The following is a 19600-nucleotide window of genomic DNA, read 5'->3' as shown; positions in this document are numbered from 1 at the left end:
TCAGCAGATCTAATATCCCAGGGCAGTCTGTCCCATAATCGTAGGGCCTTCACTACAAAAGCTCTATCACCTTTAGTTTTACATCTGGATCTTGGAACAGCCAACAGTTCATGACAAGATCTAAGAGGTCTAACTCTTTTGTAAGGTTTTAATAGTTCTGCTAAATATTCAGGTGCCAAGTTATGTAATGCTTTCTATACACTACCGGTCAAAAGTTTTGAAACACTTGACTGAAATGTTTCTCATGATCTTAAAAATCTTTAGATCTGAAGGCGTATGCTTAAATGTTTGAAATTAGTTTTGTAGACAAAAATATAATTGTGCCAACATATTCATTTATTTCATTATAAAACTAAAATGTAATAAAAAAAATGTTTTTTGTTGTTTTTTTTTTAATTGATGACTTGGACCAAATAATAAAGAAAAGCAGCCAATAAGTGCCCAACATAGATGAGTTCAATACTGTTTAAAAAGCATCCCAGGGTGATACCTCAAGAAGTTGGTTGAGAAAATGTCAAGAGTACATGTCTGCAAATTCTAGGCAAAGGGTGACTACTTTGAAGATGCTAAAATATAACACAGTTTTGATTTATTTTGGATTTTGTTTAGTCACAACATAATTCCCATAGTTCCATTTATATTATTCCATAGTTTTGATGACTTTACTATTATTCTAAAATGTGAAGAAAAAAAATTATAATAAAGAATGAGTGTGTTTCAAAACTATTGACCGGTAGTGTAGTATGTAATTAATAAAATCTTAAAAATGAACCCTAAAGAGGATAGGTAACCAGTGCAAAGAGGCTAAAACTGGAGTAATATGACTTGAAGACCTTGTTCATGTAAAGCATTTTGCACTAATTGTACCCGTACATGACCGAGTTTCACCTGTAATACATCTCAAACCACCTCTACAGCTAGGATCAGATTCATATCTATCTCAAATTCATCTTTTCATGATCGGATAGCTAACCAATCAGTAAAATCTATGCACCTACACTTTCACACTTCTGTCCTCCCACTTGTTCAGTGAGCTGCATCTGCTCCAGTGCTAAAGTTCAATTCAATCAAGTCTGGTAGGCAATTGTTATACATATATTATAAATAAAAAAAAATTATATATATATATATTAGATTTTATGATTTAACTACAACCGTTATCAGGCTGTCAAGATGTTACATTAAAACAGTGTTGTGTTGCATTTAATAAGTGATGACCTTAAAGATAAACTATGCTCACTTTGACAGCTTTGGACAATGCTTTTCTAAATGCATCTGTAAACCGATTGACCGGGTGAAACTCTTTCCACATGATATGCAGTGGTGTGGCTTTTCTCTAGTATGCACTCTCTCGTGGCTTTTCAGGTTTCCTTGACTAATGAAACTCTTTCCACACAAAGAACACACGTATGTCTTCTCATTTGCATGAATTGTAAGGTGTGCTTTTAGATATGATGCCAATACAAATGTTTTGCCACACTGATCACAGTTAAATGGCCTTAATCCAGAGTGAAACCGCAGATGAGTTGTGAGATGGCTTGCTTGGATGAAACTCTTTCCACACTGAAGACATGTGAAAGGCCTGTCTCCAGTATGAATCCTCATGTGACTCTTAAGGTTTACTTCTTGTGTGAATCTCTTACCACACTGATGGCATGTAAAAGGCTTCTCTCCAGTGTGGATTCTCATGTGAACCTCAAGCAGTCCTCTATTCATGTAACTCTTACCACACTGATGGCATGTGAAAGGCTTCTGTCCAGAGTGAAGACTTAGGTGCCTATTAAGGCTTCCTTTTTGTGTGAAACTCTTTCCACATTGAGGGCATGTGAAAGGCTTCTCTCCAGTGTGAATTATCAGGTGCTTCTCAAGACCTCCTTTCAGTGTGAAACTCTTTCCACACTGATGGCAGATGAAAGACTTCTCTCCAGTGTGAATTCTCATGTGACACCTAAGGTATCGTTTCTTTGTGAAACTCTTTCCACATTGGTGGCAGGTGACAAGCTTCTCTCCTGAGTGAAGTTTTAAGTGAGTGTTAAGGTTTTGTTTTTGTGTGAAACTCTTTCCGCACAAAGAGCAGGCAAAATCATTTTGGTCTTTTGTTGTTTGAGTTCTTTTCTGTGAGAAATCATTTTCAGTCTGAGAGCAACTGGATTTTTGTACAGTTCTGAGATTATCAGATATATCATACTGATGTATCTCCTCAAAGTCCTTCAGTTCTTGACTCTCCTCTTTTACCTCCATCAAATCTAAAACATACATAGTAAATTGAGACAAATGTAAAACAAGAAATACAATTATACCCTACATAAATGGCAGTAAGCAGCAAAGGTTTACTATTTTTATCTTTGATATGGTGAAGGTTATTTCTGTCATTCTCATGCAGATTCTGGTATTTAACTGTAATTTTACGGCTTCTATGATTTTCTAACTACAGCTGCCATCTGCCAACTACAGCTATCAGTGAACTGTGTGAAGCATTACCTTAATGTTCCTCAGCAGACATTATAAAGTATCAAGAATGGATACAAACCTCTTTGTTCCTCAGTATCTTCATATGTCATTATCCATGTCTCTGGATAACTGAAGTCTTCACTCTCTTCTTTAGCAGACATCATTTTTTCCCAATAGTATGTAGTGGGCTTCAGTGGTTTGCTTGGAGTTGTTCCTATTTACACAACACCTTATTATTCTTACTTCACCTGTTGGATGATGGGGATATTTCCAGCATTTATAATTGAATCACTACCCTCTTTCACATATAGATCCCGGTAAAAATTATTTTAAGTAGGGGCGTCCCAATAAATTTTTTTTGAGAGCGAGTACGAGTACCGATACTTACTTTTCGGTACTTGCCGATATGATACCTGTTTTTTTTTTTCTGAATTCCATATCAACAGTTTATCGTCTAAATAAATGAATTCATTAAAACTATAATCAAATGAAAAATAGCACAATTAAAAGTGACATTGATGAGTTTGCAGGTTAGTGTATGAAACTGATCTAACTGCGCAAACTGAATGATTAGAAATTATTATGCAATTTCTTTGTATTTAGGCTTGAAGGTGTTTCATTCCAGCTGTCAAACCACAAAAAGACATTTGTGTAACTGAAAATACATTGTGTTTATGAAATATACAAATAATGCACATTTTTGAGCACCCTCCGGAGATCACGAGCACCAGTGTGCGTACCCTCGTAGAAAATAATTGTTTCTAATTTTAGAACTCACCATGTTGTCTGCCAGACACATCCAGTTCACGGCCCCCTTTAATTTACCCTGCCACTCACACTTTACCAAAGTTTTGTTGAGAAATATGTTTGAAGAGACAATGACTATTGTGCAACACAGCCCAATTTATATCTGAAAAAAATGCAGATATATATATCGATAATCATCTGGAAAATGTTCTTATTATCGATGCATGAAAAAGGCATCAATCCTAAGCCAACTGATAACCTGTGTCTTCTGTCTCAAGAAGCCACACTCTTTCATCATCTTGTAAACAAATGCACCACATATTGACGTTGTCATCTGCATGGATACGAGCAGCTCCCTGGTCTTGGTATCACTCCAATCAGGCATGTGATCGGCTAAGCACAAAAAAGCAGGAATATGTATCGAGCAAAGTGGGGGACAGTGATCAGTACCCCCAATCAGTTATCAACATTAGTTAACATGAACTAACAGTTAAAACTACTTCTACAGTAGGGCTGGGAGATATGATGATGTAATCGGATATCGACGATGTCTTACAAAGATCCTGATGCCGATTGTGAACAGATGATGATCGACAATATCGAGAAATGGCAAACCATAGATTTGGGAAGTTGCCAAATCTATTAAACAGTGGCCAGGTTGTGACCTGCTAAATATGACGAGGCTGAAACCAGTTCGCAAGCTCCTCGACCAAATGTATTTCATGCATGGGTAATTTTTTCATTTAGCCGCAACAGGCGGGCAACCTTTAAGACGTCTCTGAGTGACACATAACAAGAAATACAGTTAGTGACAAAAACATGTGCTTGAAGAACCACACTTTATTATATTTTTAAGAACAGACAAAAGCCGTCAATGCTTGTGTCTGATTCACTGTTTGTTCAGAGGCGTGCAACATGAGCCTGTCTCCTGGAACAAGTGAATGGAAAGAGTTTTCACTCTTTTTTTATCCGTTTCATTCATCTGAAAACTGTTTGCAAGAAAAATATGAGAATGTGAGAATGCAAGACACGTTCACCTTGAACCTAAAATTGAGTTCTATTTTATTTTCTTTAGACAGCATTAACTGTATTACCAAAACACAGTACAAACACAAATTCGATAAGAACACAGATTTGGGATCACGTGACACCATGCGAGAAGCAGACATGTGAATCACGAGCTCTGCGCACTTTGCTGTTTTTTTATTATTTTCATGTTATAATCTGGTGAGATTCGATACACCCAGTACATATTTGTTCTTTGAGGTAAACATGGCAAAGAAGTCAAAATCCTCAGGCTCTGGAGGTATTAAAAGACACTTACGTGCTCAAGATGAAACCTCTGGGCCTGCAGACTGGGGACTCAATTTGGAAAGCGTGACGGGAGAAGAAATCCAGCGTCAACTGTCCAACATCTTGGCGATGCTGACGAAGGTTGTTGCTGACTTGGAGGATCTCGCTGTAATACGTCGATCGATTACGGCAATGGAAACAACATTTTCTGAGTTGGTCACAAGAGTGACAGAAGTTGAGAAACGGATCGATTATCTGGAATTATCGGAAAGGGAATTATCCACTAATCCGCCCACATCCAAAATAGTCGTGGAAAATTTTTGGGAAAAACTTGAAGATTTGGAAAATAGGAGCCGAGGAATAACATACGAACTGTTGGAATTCCTGAGCATGAAGAGGGCAGAGATATGGAGAAATTCCTTGACGAGCTCTTCCCGAGTCTGCTCAACATAACAGGCCATAAACTGGAAATCGAGCGAGCTCACGGAGTCCCGGCTCGCAGATCTGCTGAGGGAGACAGGCCCCGATCAATTCTGGCCAAATTTCTGTGATCATCCGATAAAGATCTTGTGTTGCACCAGGCGAGGAGCAAAGGAAAGCTTTCTTGGAAGAATCACAATATTTTCTTGTTCCTGGACTTTGCGAATGCGACGAGGGAAATGCGATCGATTCAAGGAATGTAAGAAACTCTTACATCGATGGAAGATCGCTTTTGCACTGATGTTTCCGGCCAAACTGAGAATAGAAACAAAAGATGGTCGCAGGGTATTTACGTGTCCAAAGCAAGCACTGTCTTTTATAAAAACAATGGGTGAGTAAGCCATTTGGTGTTGGTTTCATGTAGCTCCAGAGTGGATTAACACGCTTGGCTGTCTGAGGAAGCTAGGCGGCATTTTTGTTTCTTTTTGCGCTGGCTCCGTCTAGCGGCTGGAGTTTGTTTTGTGGAATGACTCCTTCAAGAAACTTTTGCATGGACGGATGATCGCTTTTACACTGAAGTTCCCGGCCAGATTGAAAATGGAATGGACTAAGAATGACTGCAAAATATTTTCATGTCTACACAAAGGATGTTTTTTATAAAGTTGACGGACTGAGTAAGTCATGGTGTATTTTTTAAAAAAATTTTATTTTTTATTTTTTATGCAGCCTCCGAGTGAATTTGACTTGCTCAATACACACTTGACCATTCGAGAAACCGGGGCGTCTGTTTTTGTTTTTTGTGGTTTTTTTTGTGTTGGTTCCGCCTGGCGGCTGGAGCTTGTTCTGTGGAATAACACTCTTTCAGGACAGTTGTGGATTAATCTGTGCGTTCTTTGTGGTTATGCCTCCTGTTGGCTGGAGTTTGTTATGTGGAGTAATTTTAAGGGACATTAGAATGATTTCATCATCTGCTGAACTCATAACAGCTGGCTCACTGAACACTTGTCTGTCTGTCTGTCTGTCTGTCTGTCTGAGGAAACTGAACAGCTTTATATCAGCTGGAGTTTATTATGTGGAGGAACACACCTTTGAGACAGTTCTGTGAATTAATCTACATGTTCTTTGTGTTTATTCTGCCTATTGGCTGGGGTCTGTTTTACAAAGTATTTTCTGTTATGTGGTGTTGCCTTACAAAATTTGTGCAGAAGCACCGGACTTGAATAATCCGACGGCAAAGTTGTTGCGGGGGTTCTTGTAGGCGTACTTGGACCTTTTGAGTTTAGAGGGATCGACGCCAGTTGGTGCTGTCGTGCGTGGGGTTAATGCGCACGTTTTTCTTTTCTCTGTTTGTTTTGTTCGGGGGGAAGTTTGGGGTTTGATTGTTGCAATAATGTTGGAATGTGGTCTGTATAATTTTGTTTTTGATTTTTTTGACACAATTTATTTTTTCTATTATATCAAAATGTCAAATGTTAATATGAGTGGATTGTCTCTCACCACATGGAATGTGAATGGGTTGGGGCACCCCATAAAAAGAAGGAAAGTTATTTCTTTTCTTAAACGTAAGAAATATGATATAGTGTTTCTTCAGGAAATGCATCTTTCCCCACAGGAAGCTGAAAAATTACTTTAGCGCTGGCTCAAGTAAGAGCAGGGGGGTCATTATATTGATAAACATCTACAATTCAAATTTCTCAAACTGATTAAAGATAAATCAGGAAAAGTCAATATTGTTTTAGCAGAAATTCAGGGGCAAAGTTTGATTTTGGCTAATATTTACACACCTAACGCTGATGATCAGGGCTTTTTTATAGATCTTGAAGGGATGTTGCAAGCCGCTGGCACCCCTCATGATATAATATTGGGAGGAGATTTTAATCTATTGATGGACTCAGTCCTTGATCATAGTGAAGCAAAAGTGTGTAAACCCCCTAGAGCAACATTGATGCTTCACAGAATGTGTAAAAATCTTGGTCTTACAGATATTTGGAGACCTTTGAACCCATCTGGGAGGGACTATACATTTTTTTTTCATCAGTCCATAAGATTTATTCTAGAATAGATTTTTTTATTTAATCTGTTGTTGATTGCTCAATTGGAAACATTTTAGTCTCAGATCACACCCTAGTGAGTTTAGAGGTGTTGCCACATACGGAGAAATAGAAATCATATAGTTGCGGCTTTAATGTATCCCTTTTGCAAAATCCTGATTTTTAACAAATGTTAAAGGCTGAAATCAATGTTTATATGGAGACCAACTGGTCCTCAGTATCCTCTGTAGGCATGGCTTGGGAGGCACTTAAGGCGGTTCTTATGGGTCTTAAAGTATGCCTCATTCATAAAAAAATCCAAAGCACAAGAACTCGTGGAATTGGAAGAGAATATTAAAAGTGTCGAGGCAGAGCTGAAGCAGCAAATGTCATCTAATGGCCTCAGAGAACTGACCCGTTTGAAATACAGATATAATACTATTTTGTTGTAGAAAGTTGAGTTTTGGTTATTCAGGGCAAGACAGTCATATTTTGAGTCGGGGGACAAAGCAGGAAAACATTTAGCTAGATATATAAAACAGAGAGAGTCTTTTTCTACCATTCCCTCAGTGAAATCTGCTGGTGGTGAAATATTTACTTCGGCCACTGATAGTAATAATGCTTTTAAAGAATTCTATCTTGCTCTCTATAGTTCCACGTCTTCGTCTACTGATGAAGATATTAGAAACTTTGTGGAACCATTAGAACTCCCTAAACTGATGAATGAGCAAAAAAACTCTCTTGATTCTGAAATAACCTTGGAGGAGATTGACGAGGTAATTAAGGCCTTACCTACAGGCAAGGCTCCGGGGACAGATGGCTTTGCCGCTGAATTTTTTAGATCTTATGCTACAGAATTGGCTCCACTTATGCTAAAAGCTTATACCAGAATCATTAAAGAATGGAAAGCTTCCCCCAACCATACACAAGCCCGGATCAGTCTGATTCTTAAAAAGGACAAAGATCCAAGCAAGTGTAAGAGTTACCGTCCAATTTCCCTGATCCAGTTAGATGTAAAAATTTTGTCAAAAATTCTGGCTAACCGATTAAGTAAAGTTATGACATCTCTTATACATATAGATCAGGTGGGGTTTATTCAGGCCCGCAGCTCTTCTGATAACATCAGGCGTCTAATCAATATCATGTGGTCAGTAGTGAATGATCAGTCTCCGGTCGCTGCCATCTCACTTGATGACGAAAAGACATTTGATATGGTAGAATGGGATTATCTTTTTAAAATTTTGGAAATATATGGGTTCGGGAATACATTTATTGGTTGGATTAAGTTACTTTATAAACACCCTGTAGCAGTGGTACAAACAAATGGATTAATTTCAGATTATTTTACTCTGGATAGGGGCACCCGGCAGGGTTGCCCTCTTTCCCCATTATTGTTCTGTCTTGCCCTGGAACCATTAGCAGCCACGATAAGAAAGGAGGATGATTTTCCAGGGGTGGTGGCAGGTGTGGCACATAAGCTTCTGCTTTACGTAGATGATATTTTATTATTCGTCTCCGACCCTACTAGATCTATGCCTTGCCTCCACAGAATTATTAATTCCTTTTCTACATTTTCAGGATACACAGTTAATTGGTCTAAATCTGAAGCTTTGGCGCTGACAGCGTACTGTCCAGTAATGGCTTTTCAACTGGGCAACTTTCATTGGCCCAAACAGGGCATTAAGTATTTGGGCATTTTATTCCCAGCAAATTTATATGATTTAGTTAGAGTTAATTTTGACCCTTTCATTAAAAGGTTTTCGAGCGATGTGGGCAGGTGGGCTTCATTACATTTATTGATGATTGGGAAGGTTAATGTTACTAAAATGTTATAAAAATTCAACTACCTGCTACAGTCTCTCCCTGTAGATGTCCCCCTCTCTAATTTCAAACAATTTGATAGCATAGCGAAGTCCTTTATTTGGAATGGAAAACGTCCCAGGTTACATTTCAATAAGTTACATAGGCCGATTGACAAGGGTGGGCTAGGCCTACCCAAGATTTTGTTTTATTATTATGCGTTCGGTCTTAGACATTTGGCTCATTGGTTACTTCCACCTGAGTGGGCCCCTCGCTGGTTTCTTATTGAACAAGAAGTTCTTGCCCCTATTTTGCCATTGCAAAGCCTTTCGATCAAACTAACCGGAGAAGTTAAGTCACACCCTGTTATTTCGCATTTGCACATGGTTTGGACTAAAGTGTCCAGAGTGTTTAATTCGGACATTTATTTAAATGTTGCCTAAAGCATATGGCTGAACCCTAAATTACATATTAATAAGTCCCTTTTCTGTTGGTCAGAGTGGATTGGGAGAGGGGTTACTACACTCGGTGACCTATATGAGAGTGGAGTACGGAGATCTTTTGATAATTTGGTTCAACATTTTAAGATTCCTAGATCCCAGTTCTTTAGGTTTTTACAGCACGCCACCTGCTCTGTACTGTTTTTGGGAGTGGTGTAAACCCCCCTAAAGCGGCAGATACTTTGGAAATGGTGATTACTGCTTATGGGAAAGGCCATGAAGCTTCTGTGTATTACTCTGTTAATTCAGAGTCTTGGGGATGGAGCTTCGTCTTCTCTCAAGAGATTATGGGAGAAAGACTTAAACTTGGTATTTTAGGAGGGAGAGTGGGCTAGGATCCTAAAAAGCATCAGGTCTGCATCTAGAGATGCAAGGATCCATCTGATGCAATTTAAGATTTTGCATCGGTTCTACTGGACCCCCTCTAGATTGTATAGGCTTGGTCTTAAAGACTCACCCACCTGCTGGCGATGCCAGTCAGTCAAAACCCATGTTTTTTGGGGTTGTATTAAGATTTAGGAATTTTGGTTGAGGATCCAGCAATTTGTGTGTGACGTACTGGACACTCAGTTTTCATTTTGCCCCAGAATTTGTATTTTGGTGATGGAGGTGTCCTGAATATAGGAGATAAATACATGAAAAGCTGGGTCCTAACCAGCGTGATGATTGGCTGACAGCTAATCCTTAGGGGATGGAAGTCAACTGATGCACCCTCATTTCGTGAGTGGTGCACCGAGTTGGGTAAAGTGGCAGCTTTCGAGGAGATGACTTCCAGAAGGCTGGGGAACCTGTCGATTTATGGCAGAAAATGGGGCAGTTATTTGTCTCATTTGGAGAGGTCCTAGTGTGGGACAGTGGAGGGAGAAATGTTTTTTATTTTTTTTTTACATTTTTAAAGCAAAATCAAAGCAAAAAAATTAACCGACCCTCGGCAGGGGGTTGACGATTTTACATATCACCCAGCCAACATTAACAAATTTAATAAATGCTGTAAAAATAAAAAGAAGTCATTAATTGTAAGTTCATGATACCTAATGTTAACAAATAGAATTAGTTGATCAACACAAAACCACCCAAACAGAGCGCAGAAGTTAGGAAATCTACAGCCAACATTTGCGAAGGGATAATTTTGACAAGCTTCGCAATTTGGATTGTAATATGATAAACATTGGATCATCTCCAGAGATTATTTAGCAGAGATGGGGCACTTCTATTAAAATTAATGGGAGAAATTGGAACGCTCAACCAAGGAGCTCTGAGCGCCCAACAGTCAACGGATGTAGAAAGGAAGTCCCGCCTTACAGTTAAAAGACCAATCACCTTTTAGATACAGACATCACTTGTCAATCAACGCTAGAATGCACATGCACATTAACTATACAAGCCAGGAAAATTGTGTTTTTTTAGTGTAATATGAGGTTAAGAATAACCATTTATGATTCCAGTATTGTCAGATTACATTGCTGATTTGAAATATGTTATTTGATCGTAATCTTGACCAACCGATTTTTTTCCCCAAGTAGATAGGAGCTGCACTGGCATGACTGGAAATAGCCTCCCAAGAGCATTCAAAAGATGGCCGACAGTGGACTGACTTTGATCATCTCATAATGATGCTGTCATCTCAGTGTTTTCCTGCACATGTAAGTACTAACTGAAGCTGTCAACACAGGCCGTTTTTTAATGCAGATATGGCATGCAAGGCTACATTGCGATTTCAATCTTAATTCCATAATGCTGCATTAACAGATATCATACCATTTTCAAAGGTCAACCTTTGCACGTTGAACAAACTTCTAATAGTTCCATTTAAGGTGAATTCCAGGTAAGTGCTCTTTCACATGAGTGTAGTAATCCAGCATTCATAAAGTTACATCCATACATCCATCTTGTGACTTATACACACAGGATCCACAATGTCAACGTAGTGTTGTATTAAGTATATAGTGCGAACACAAAGAAAGTCCTTAGTTGAACTTGAAACAGCAAATTTTTCAACAAGGACTCAAGGACTTTTGTTTGTAGCACAGTGCAGGTGAGACATGCTTCCACAACTCTAGCCATGCTAACTTCCTCTACTCCACACCTAGCTTTATACAAACTTTATGGCACTCTAACACCCCTAGCGGTGTGGAATAGTATTACAGCCTGAATACAAACAGGTAACAGACTTGTGTCTGTAACAGGACAACAGATAATTGGAAAAGAGTGTTATGGATTTTAACCCCATTGAGCTTTTGTGGTATCAGCAAGACTGTAAGGTGCATGAGAAGTGTCCGACATGACAGCCACATCTATGGCAAATGCTACAGGAAGTGTGGGGTGAAATGTCACCCGAGTATCTGGACAAACTGACAGCTAGAATGCCAAGGATCTGCAAAGCTGTCATTGCTGCACGTGGAGGATTATTTTATAAGAACACTTTAAAGTAGTTTAAGTATTTTCAAATTGTAATAGTAATTTTTCACGTTACTAATGATCTGACTATACATTGTGATCAGTTGAATGCCACTTTGGTGAATAAAAGTACCAATTTCTTTCCATAAGAGCAAAATTTGTACATTATTCCAAACTTTTGGCTGCAAGTGAAGATCTCATCAAGCTGGATAACTTTGATGCTGACAGTCATAAGCTCTGCCCATGATACTGTCATGATTTCTACCAGCTATAAATAAAAGAAATATTTAGAAGAAAAACAGAGAAATGTATTATTCAGGACGATGGAAAACAAAGCTGGCCTGTCACAGCTATTAAATCTGTTTGCAACACATGTAATAGAAAGCACAAACATAACATACAGTAACATCTACCTATAAACCTAATGAGTCATTACAAATCTTGTAAAAGTGTACTGTATCTGGTTGTGTTTCTTATGTGGTCTACAATTTATAAGCCTATCCAGGGTTTTTCCTGCGTCAAAAATGGTCTTTGGGGGTGGCTGACGTACATGGTCACCCACATGCGCTAAGTTGATTTGCAATTAATTAATATTTAACGTAATTATGTACGTAGTTGGATTTTATGTATACATTGAATATACAAGTTATCTTTGATCATTTAAGAATTTTGAATGACTTTTTTACTTCAATGTGCTATTGGAAATCAAACTAGACTAACCTAATTTAATTCCTTATTTTTAAAGGTCTAGTTATAATCTGACTGTACATGAATATAAACACCTTTATGAGGGGAGACTGTGCTTTAGTGAAAAATGTCTGTTCCTACTCCTTAACAGATATTCATTCTTTTCAATGGGATCTTAATGATTTAAGTTGTTTCTATGACTATCAGAAGGCAGACATGATCAGTTTGTTTCCCAGTATCAAAACTCATAACATATTACATAGATCAGAACATATAATTTTAGAGGTCCAGACCTTAAAGCCTTTTATTCTACATTTACTTGCCTTTATACTAACCGTAATTCTTATGACATTTGAAATGTCATAACCACAAGACCATGGATGCCTCTTCATTACTGTGGTAATGAGTAAAATAATCTACACTCACTGAGCACTTTATTAAGTACACCAGTACACCTTCTTATTCATGCGATTATCTAATCAGCCAATCGTGTGGCAGCAGTGCAATGCATAAAATCAGCAGATACGGGTCATAAGCTTCAGTTAATGTTCACATCAACCATCGGAATGGGGAAAAAATGTGATCTCAGTGATTTCGACAGTGGCATGATTGTTGGTGCCAGATGGGCTGGTTTGAGTATTAACTGCTGATCTCCTGGGATTTTCACACACAACAGTATCTAGTGTATCCACCATATTTTGCAATGCGGAAGTAAGCAGTGGCCAAGTTCTGCTGTTATTGACCACAATGTAAATAAATAGAAGGATAATAATACCAGAACTTAGTGATATAAATTAATAAACTATCACACAACCACAGGATGTCCAGCAGAATGAGGGCCTAATGTCGGATAATTATCTAACTTCAGCATTTATAGTAAAAGAGTAAGTAAATCATTCACTTGTTGCTGTGTGTTGCATTGAAGAGACGGTAATAAAATCTGCTTCTTACTTTACCGAGATAGTGACGATGCAGTCTTTCTTGTCTCCGTGTAAACCTCCCTTCATATGTACCTGCATAACCTCCGATGATGCTTTGTTTATTTCCAAAGGCAATGTTTCATAAGCCATGCTGAAAACTTGATCTGCGTGTCTGTTTACTATACGAGAGAATGCTCTCTGACAAGAACGGAGAGTAAAATGCGTTTATTAATTTGCCAAGATGAAACAAGATGCAATTTTGGTGCATAGAAAGTTAAAGTAGTATTTGCCCAGCAGCTTTCTTCTCTAAAGTTTGTGGAGGATGGCGTGGAGGACTGTCTGTGTCAGTGCCTGATTTCATTCATTCTGCCTGTGCAACAGTGTGATAAAACAATGGCAAAATGCGATATACGGTAAAACTATATGCGTTCAAACAAATGAGTTTATGAAAATCATAATTAATGATAATAATAATATGACGACACATATCACCAGCCTGTAATATAAAGCAGCATAATGTAGTATTTTTGTATAGCTAAATTAGCTGGAAAAGCTGATACCGGAAGTGGTCCACATTCATGGCTGATAATAGCAGTGCCCTAGTTTCGCTGAAAAATAAGGTGGATAGAGAATGGTGCCAAAAACAAAAAACATCCAATGAGCGGCAGTTCTGCGGACAGAAATGCCTTGTTGATGTGAGAGGTCAACTGAGAATGACCAGGCTGGTTCGAGCTGACAGAAAGGCTACGGAATCTCAGATAACCTATAAACCACAACCATCATTACAATCAGCCACAACACATTTATCAAGACTAATATATCCTTTCTGTAACCCTGCTGTAAGTCAATACCTCACTAAAAAAAACTGAGCCTATGTTTTTCCATTTCCCAAAACACATGCGTAAGTACAGCGAACATTAATATGTAGATATTGAAGAAAATTATTTCAAATAACCAATGACTTCAACACTGTCAAGGTTTTTATTAATCAGAATTTTATTGACAGATATTAAAAATTGAAAAAACATTCAATTAATCTAACATTTAATTAATTTCTTACCACTGTACAGTTTAGTGGAGACATCTCTTTCTCTCTTCATTTGTAGTCAATAAACAAAATACTTCCCAGTGAATCTTACACATCATGTTCTTTTTGATTATACGAGTCAAATCTTTATCAAATCAATAACATTTATATTTAATCTCGCATTTAGAAGTAATTATTTATTCAAGAAAGTGATAAAAGAATGTCAGTGATTCGGTCCCAGAATGACCATTCATTTTTAAATAGCGCAAGAGCACGAATTTCTGTGGCTAAATAGAGCGTGTGCGGATCAAATGTGCATTCACATACTGCAGCGATCAGACCACTGATATATAAATAGAACTGGATCACTGATGCAATGTTAAACTGCCACCGGAAGTGTTTGAGCGGCCATCTTAGTTTGCCCAACCTCTCAGAGAGCATCAATGACTGACAGGAGAAAACACCCCCATTTCACCATCTCCGACCTGCGGATACGACAGTTGCATTTGGCCCTCTAGTGACAATCATGTTTAATTAGCTTGTTATGGATAATATTCGTTACGAGGGAGAAGATATATGCAGATCGCGATGTCAGAGCATCCACCTGCCCCCGTGTTCAGTCTATCAGTGTAGCACAACAATCACTGAAGGAAGCGGGAAAACTGTCCACAAGTTGTAATGCAAGTAGGAAAAGCTGTATTATCTGCTTATGTTAACAATACGTCCTTACCCCCGAAAATAACTTTAAAAGGTCAGATCGGGATTTCTAAATCACCTTAAATACTCTGGATTTGCTTGTTTTCATACTGAAGTGCTCTCTGTGGTCAGTTTAATTCATTGTCCTCCAGTCGAACCCATATCAGTTTAATCTTAACCAGCTTTGCTTGTCTCCTTCAATCTCAGCGCCAGCAGCACGTGTGATAGAGTGCGCGCGCTCTTATTCAAGTGACCGCGAGAAAAAGGCACTTTTTGATGAAAACGTAAAACAAGTAACTCTGAACACACACTTCGATGTTCACAATAAACAAGTCTGTAAATGTATGTTTGTATCATACCTCAGTTTCAGTGAACTTGTTTACATTCAGCTGATCTGTTCCCTGATGGATACTGTTTGATATAGATACACATAACTCGCTCGGATATCTAGAAACAGGACAAATTCCCGACTTTAAATAAATAAATAATTACTTGTGTAGGATGTTTGCATTGTAGGGATGTACATGCAGATTTCAGATATAAAATCTGTGATTGAATGACTAATGTTTACTCGCTGAAATTAGATGATTTTCTATTAAGTCAAGAGAGATTTGGAATGTTTGGGCATAGCAACATGGCGGCACAGTGGCTTCACTGTTATGACGTCATGAGCAATCCAGTTTTATATATATATATATATATATATACACACACACACATCAGTGGTTAAACTAATAAATGTCATGGTTTATTTTTCAATTATTATTATTATTATTATATTTTTATTTACAATTGTATTTAAGATATTATTTGTATTGGATCAGATGCAGGCAGGTATAGCCTATTAGATATTAAGGTGAGGTCTACGTTCCTTGTATGCTTTTCTCATCTGTTCATTTTTATGTGTTCAAACCGCATGTTCTACATTATAAAATGTATGCTGTACTGCTTTCAGTCATTGTTGTTTATCGACCTCTCTGCAATGTATGTTTATGAAAAATATACAAGTATAAAAATATATAGAAAATGTTAAGGGAAAATGCAACCAAAAATAACCATCAGAGAACGTTCTGTATAAGTTATTTTAAGGTTGTCACACAAAAACCTCCCAAAAATATTCTGGGAATGTTTATGTTTTTAAAAATAGAACCTAAAGAGAACGTTCCCAGAGCGTTAGCAACTGGTTCCCAATAAAAAATAACCAAAAGAGAACCATATGCTAACGTTACAGGAATGTTATATTACACAATATTGAACACATTTGTAGGCTATTATACATTCAGCATCTCATGATAAAATGAGAAGCATTTGAATGCCAAATAATGCAACGGTTAAAACGCGACAATATGGTAAATAAGTTGTTTATAAACACGTCCTCACATTACAATGAACTTAATAGGCAACAGCATTACAAATAATATTTGGGAAAACTGGAGTCTTCAGTTATTACATTTGAACACTTAAGAACAACAGGGAATCGGCATATTTCCAATTTGTGTTGCAATTAAATCAGTTACACCCTTTCATACATTTACATAGATAATATGATATGTTTTGCACATTATTTGTGTAGGGCATACCTGTAAAACGAAAGAAAAACGGACGAGAGCGACACGACACCGGCTCGACTCTCCTCGGTGACAGTTCTTCTTCTTGAATTCTTTGTTGCGGTTGGTTTATTTCCGCCACCTACTGGGGAGTATGGAGTATTGACGTTGAGGGGAGAAGCGGAAACTACGTCACCGCGGGGTAAAGCTACTTCAGCTACGGGTTTGCAGCTATTGCTTTAGTTTACATTCGCCACTAATTATGCTTCTACGGAAGCTCTGAACCGCAAGGTGAAATTAAAAAAAAAGGTAAAAAAATTAAAATAGTGTCTCAGTTCCTTCCTGAGCCTAAGTCTTAAATGTTTTTCTCTCATCAAAATTTTTTTTTCTCGCTTCAAAAAAATAAATTATTTTTTCTCTCTTCAAAAAAAATTTTTTTCTTTCTCTCTTAAAAAAAATAATAATTTTTTTTTCTCTCTTCAAAAAAAATAATTTTTTCTCTCTTCAAAAACTGCGGTACCAACCTTGGCCACCAGGTGCTTTCTCTGTTGCTATATAGCTGAATAACACATTTATTATTTATTTAAGGGTTTGCAAACCTTAATCAAGACAAAAGCAGGTTACATATGTTTGATATGGCATTCGTTGTACTGTAACAACTGGAGTTATTTTTATTTTTTTTTTTTTGTTTGAAATTGTTGGTCTTTCTAAACCATGTTAATACTGTTGTAAGTAATCTCATTTCTAAACGAAAAATAATTTATAAATTAAATCCTCGCGCCTGAATGGGGATGTCATGTGCAGACTCTCATGGTGGAATTTAATTATAATAATATATTTTAATATAACAAGTTGTCTATGCTTTTGAAACACACTGTCTACTGCAGAAGTGAAGAGTTCCAGAAGAAGAATGTCAAATAAATATCCAAATATTGTTGGTCTGTCTAAACATGAGCTAGACAGTTAGGCCAATGTAAAATGCTCATCCCATACATAAGATTACATGTGTACTGATAGTGGCACCTGGTGGCCAAGGTTGGTACCGCATGCATTGTTTTGAAGAGAGAAAAAAAAAATTTCAAGAGAGAAAAAAAAAACATTTGAAGAGAGAAAAAAAAATTTAGGAAGAGAGAAAAAAAATTAAGACTTTTTTTTTTTTTCCACCGTGTGGTTCAGAGCTTCCGTATGCTTCTTACCTTCCCTGTATAGTCTGTTTCCCAACAAGTCACAACATAATATACACAGAAAATATTATTAATCTTTTCCCAACTGATTTGGCTATTCAGGCCGCAGTCTCTTTTGAGTTTATGTGGTCAAATGTAGTGCTGCGATGATTTCTTCACCAGCCCCTGTCTCAGCATATCTATTCATTCAACTATTTTCCTCCTTTTATCACCGTATCACAGAAAATAAATTATAAAAAGTATAAATACTCCCAGCATATTTGGTACAGCTATCATTATGAGGACTCTCTATAGACATAATGATTTTTATACTGTACAAACTATAGATTCTATCCCCTAACCCTAACCCTACCCCTAAACCTAACCCTCACAAAAAACTTTCTGCATTTTTACATTTTCATTAAAACATCGTTTAGTATGTTTTTTAAGCGATTTGAATCATGGGGATACTAGAAATGTCCTCATAAACCACATTTATAGCATAATACCCTTGTAATTACCAGTTTGTAAAAAAAGTCCTCGTAAACCACTTAAACCTGCCCACACACACACACACACACACACACACACACACAAATTTCTCAATACACACATACAAAACACACTCTGACATCCATACCAACACACCCACACAATTTTAGCTGCATCATGTATTCAGTTGGCCTGCAGTGCTCTATAATAGAGCAAACAGAAAATAGAAAAAAAAAAAAACAATCTGGTGGAAAATATAAAAAAAAAAAAAATTTTGAAGCCAGTGCTCCGGAATGAAAGTATAATATCATAAATTCATGATTTTATGCTTTTATGGTACTGGGATCAAATATTGCCGTTTTAATGGGTTTCAATGGGGGCATTTTTGTCCTGAAGGTCCTGAGAGTAACTATTTTGTGTACACAGTGTATTATAGATGTATTGTAGGAACTGAGGTTGAAATATCAAAATTCCCCCCAAAAATACACACCCGTGGCAAAATGTATGCCATTGGCATTACCACAGCCAAAATGATCGAAAAAACAAAAATGAACAAGACAAAAATGTCCCGAAGGTCGCACAAGGGTTAATAATTATAACAACAATGTGTACATAAAGTGGGCAGTGAGCACTACATTGAATATTACAGTGCAAGTTTCCAGAATTTAAGATGATGATGAGCAGCCATAAGAGCCATTACAGTTTAAGAGAGTAAGAATATTAGGTACATTTATCAAAAAACTGAAAGTTGACTTTTTCCCTTAATTGTTCATTTCTTTCTGAATGTACTTCTGTATTTATTTTTCCTTCATGCATCATGCTAATGAGAGGATGTGAATCAAACATCAGTAGGCGGAATTTATGGCTGATCGTTGTAAAAGTGCTGCTCATTCTTGTTTGCCTGCCCTGCGCCTGTGCATTAACGTTAGGACAGATGGACGAAGTCAGGCTAGTAATTACCAGAGACCTGCAAAGGCTCGCCAACACTGTTGAAAATAGAAGTACATTATCTGCTGTTTATATACTCTTCAGAGTGGATGCATGTATAGACGACTTAGGTCAGCTAGCAGCTACATTTGACGTGGATGTAGATCCATTTGTCCTCGAAAAGTTGGAACATGTTGCTCTACTTATAAGACATACAGGTGTCAACAGAGGTGTAACTGGACATGCTTTAGCCCCTGTTCCCATAAGTGCAATCGAGTCTTATTTATTATCGGGTTTAACATCACCTGAAATCGCTGAGTTATTTGGAGTTTGCGAGAGGACAATTAGTTATAGAATGGCACAGAATGGTATAAGTTAAAGTTGAGCCCCTTTACAGTACTTGATATTAACAAGTTTTGTGTCTTTGTTGTCTACATATTAACGAGTTTACCCCTTTGTAGTGTTGAGTATACTGTGTAGGGAAAAGAAAACAGCATCCATAT

At 37.4% G+C, this 19600-nt stretch overlaps 1 protein-coding gene across 1 annotated transcript; it reads right to left on the bottom strand.

Moving 5' to 3' along the window:
- Positions 1 to 962: 962 nt before the first annotated feature.
- Positions 963 to 16604, bottom strand: LOC127440831 (gastrula zinc finger protein XlCGF8.2DB-like). Its single transcript, XM_051697783.1, has 3 exons — positions 16549 to 16604; positions 2531 to 2665; positions 963 to 2246 (listed from the first exon to the last, which is right to left on the bottom strand). Exons 2-3 carry the CDS (start codon positions 2613 to 2615, stop codon positions 1237 to 1239), a joined length of 1095 nt encoding a protein of 364 aa, XP_051553743.1. The 5' UTR covers positions 2616 to 2665; positions 16549 to 16604; the 3' UTR covers positions 963 to 1236.
- Between the last annotated feature and the right edge of the window lie 2996 nt (positions 16605 to 19600).

This window comes from Myxocyprinus asiaticus, chromosome 5, assembly GCF_019703515.2.
Source record: "Myxocyprinus asiaticus isolate MX2 ecotype Aquarium Trade chromosome 5, UBuf_Myxa_2, whole genome shotgun sequence".
Lineage (NCBI taxonomy): Eukaryota > Metazoa > Chordata > Actinopteri > Cypriniformes > Catostomidae > Myxocyprinus > Myxocyprinus asiaticus.
Note: the sequence above shows the minus strand (reverse complement) of the source record. Positions and strands in the feature narration are given on the sequence as shown.

What these genes read in the sequence shown, in the direction of transcription:
- LOC127440831 (XM_051697783.1), bottom strand. Translation starts at nt 2,615, where the DNA reads ATGATGTCTGCTAAAGAAGAGAGTGAAGACTTCAGTTATCCAGAGACA. An exon ending in AGATACTGAGGAACAAAGAG is followed by an intron (nt 2,247 to 2,530) that starts GTTTGTATCCAT and finishes TGTATGTTTTAG; the next exon opens with ATTTGATGGAGGTAAAAGAG.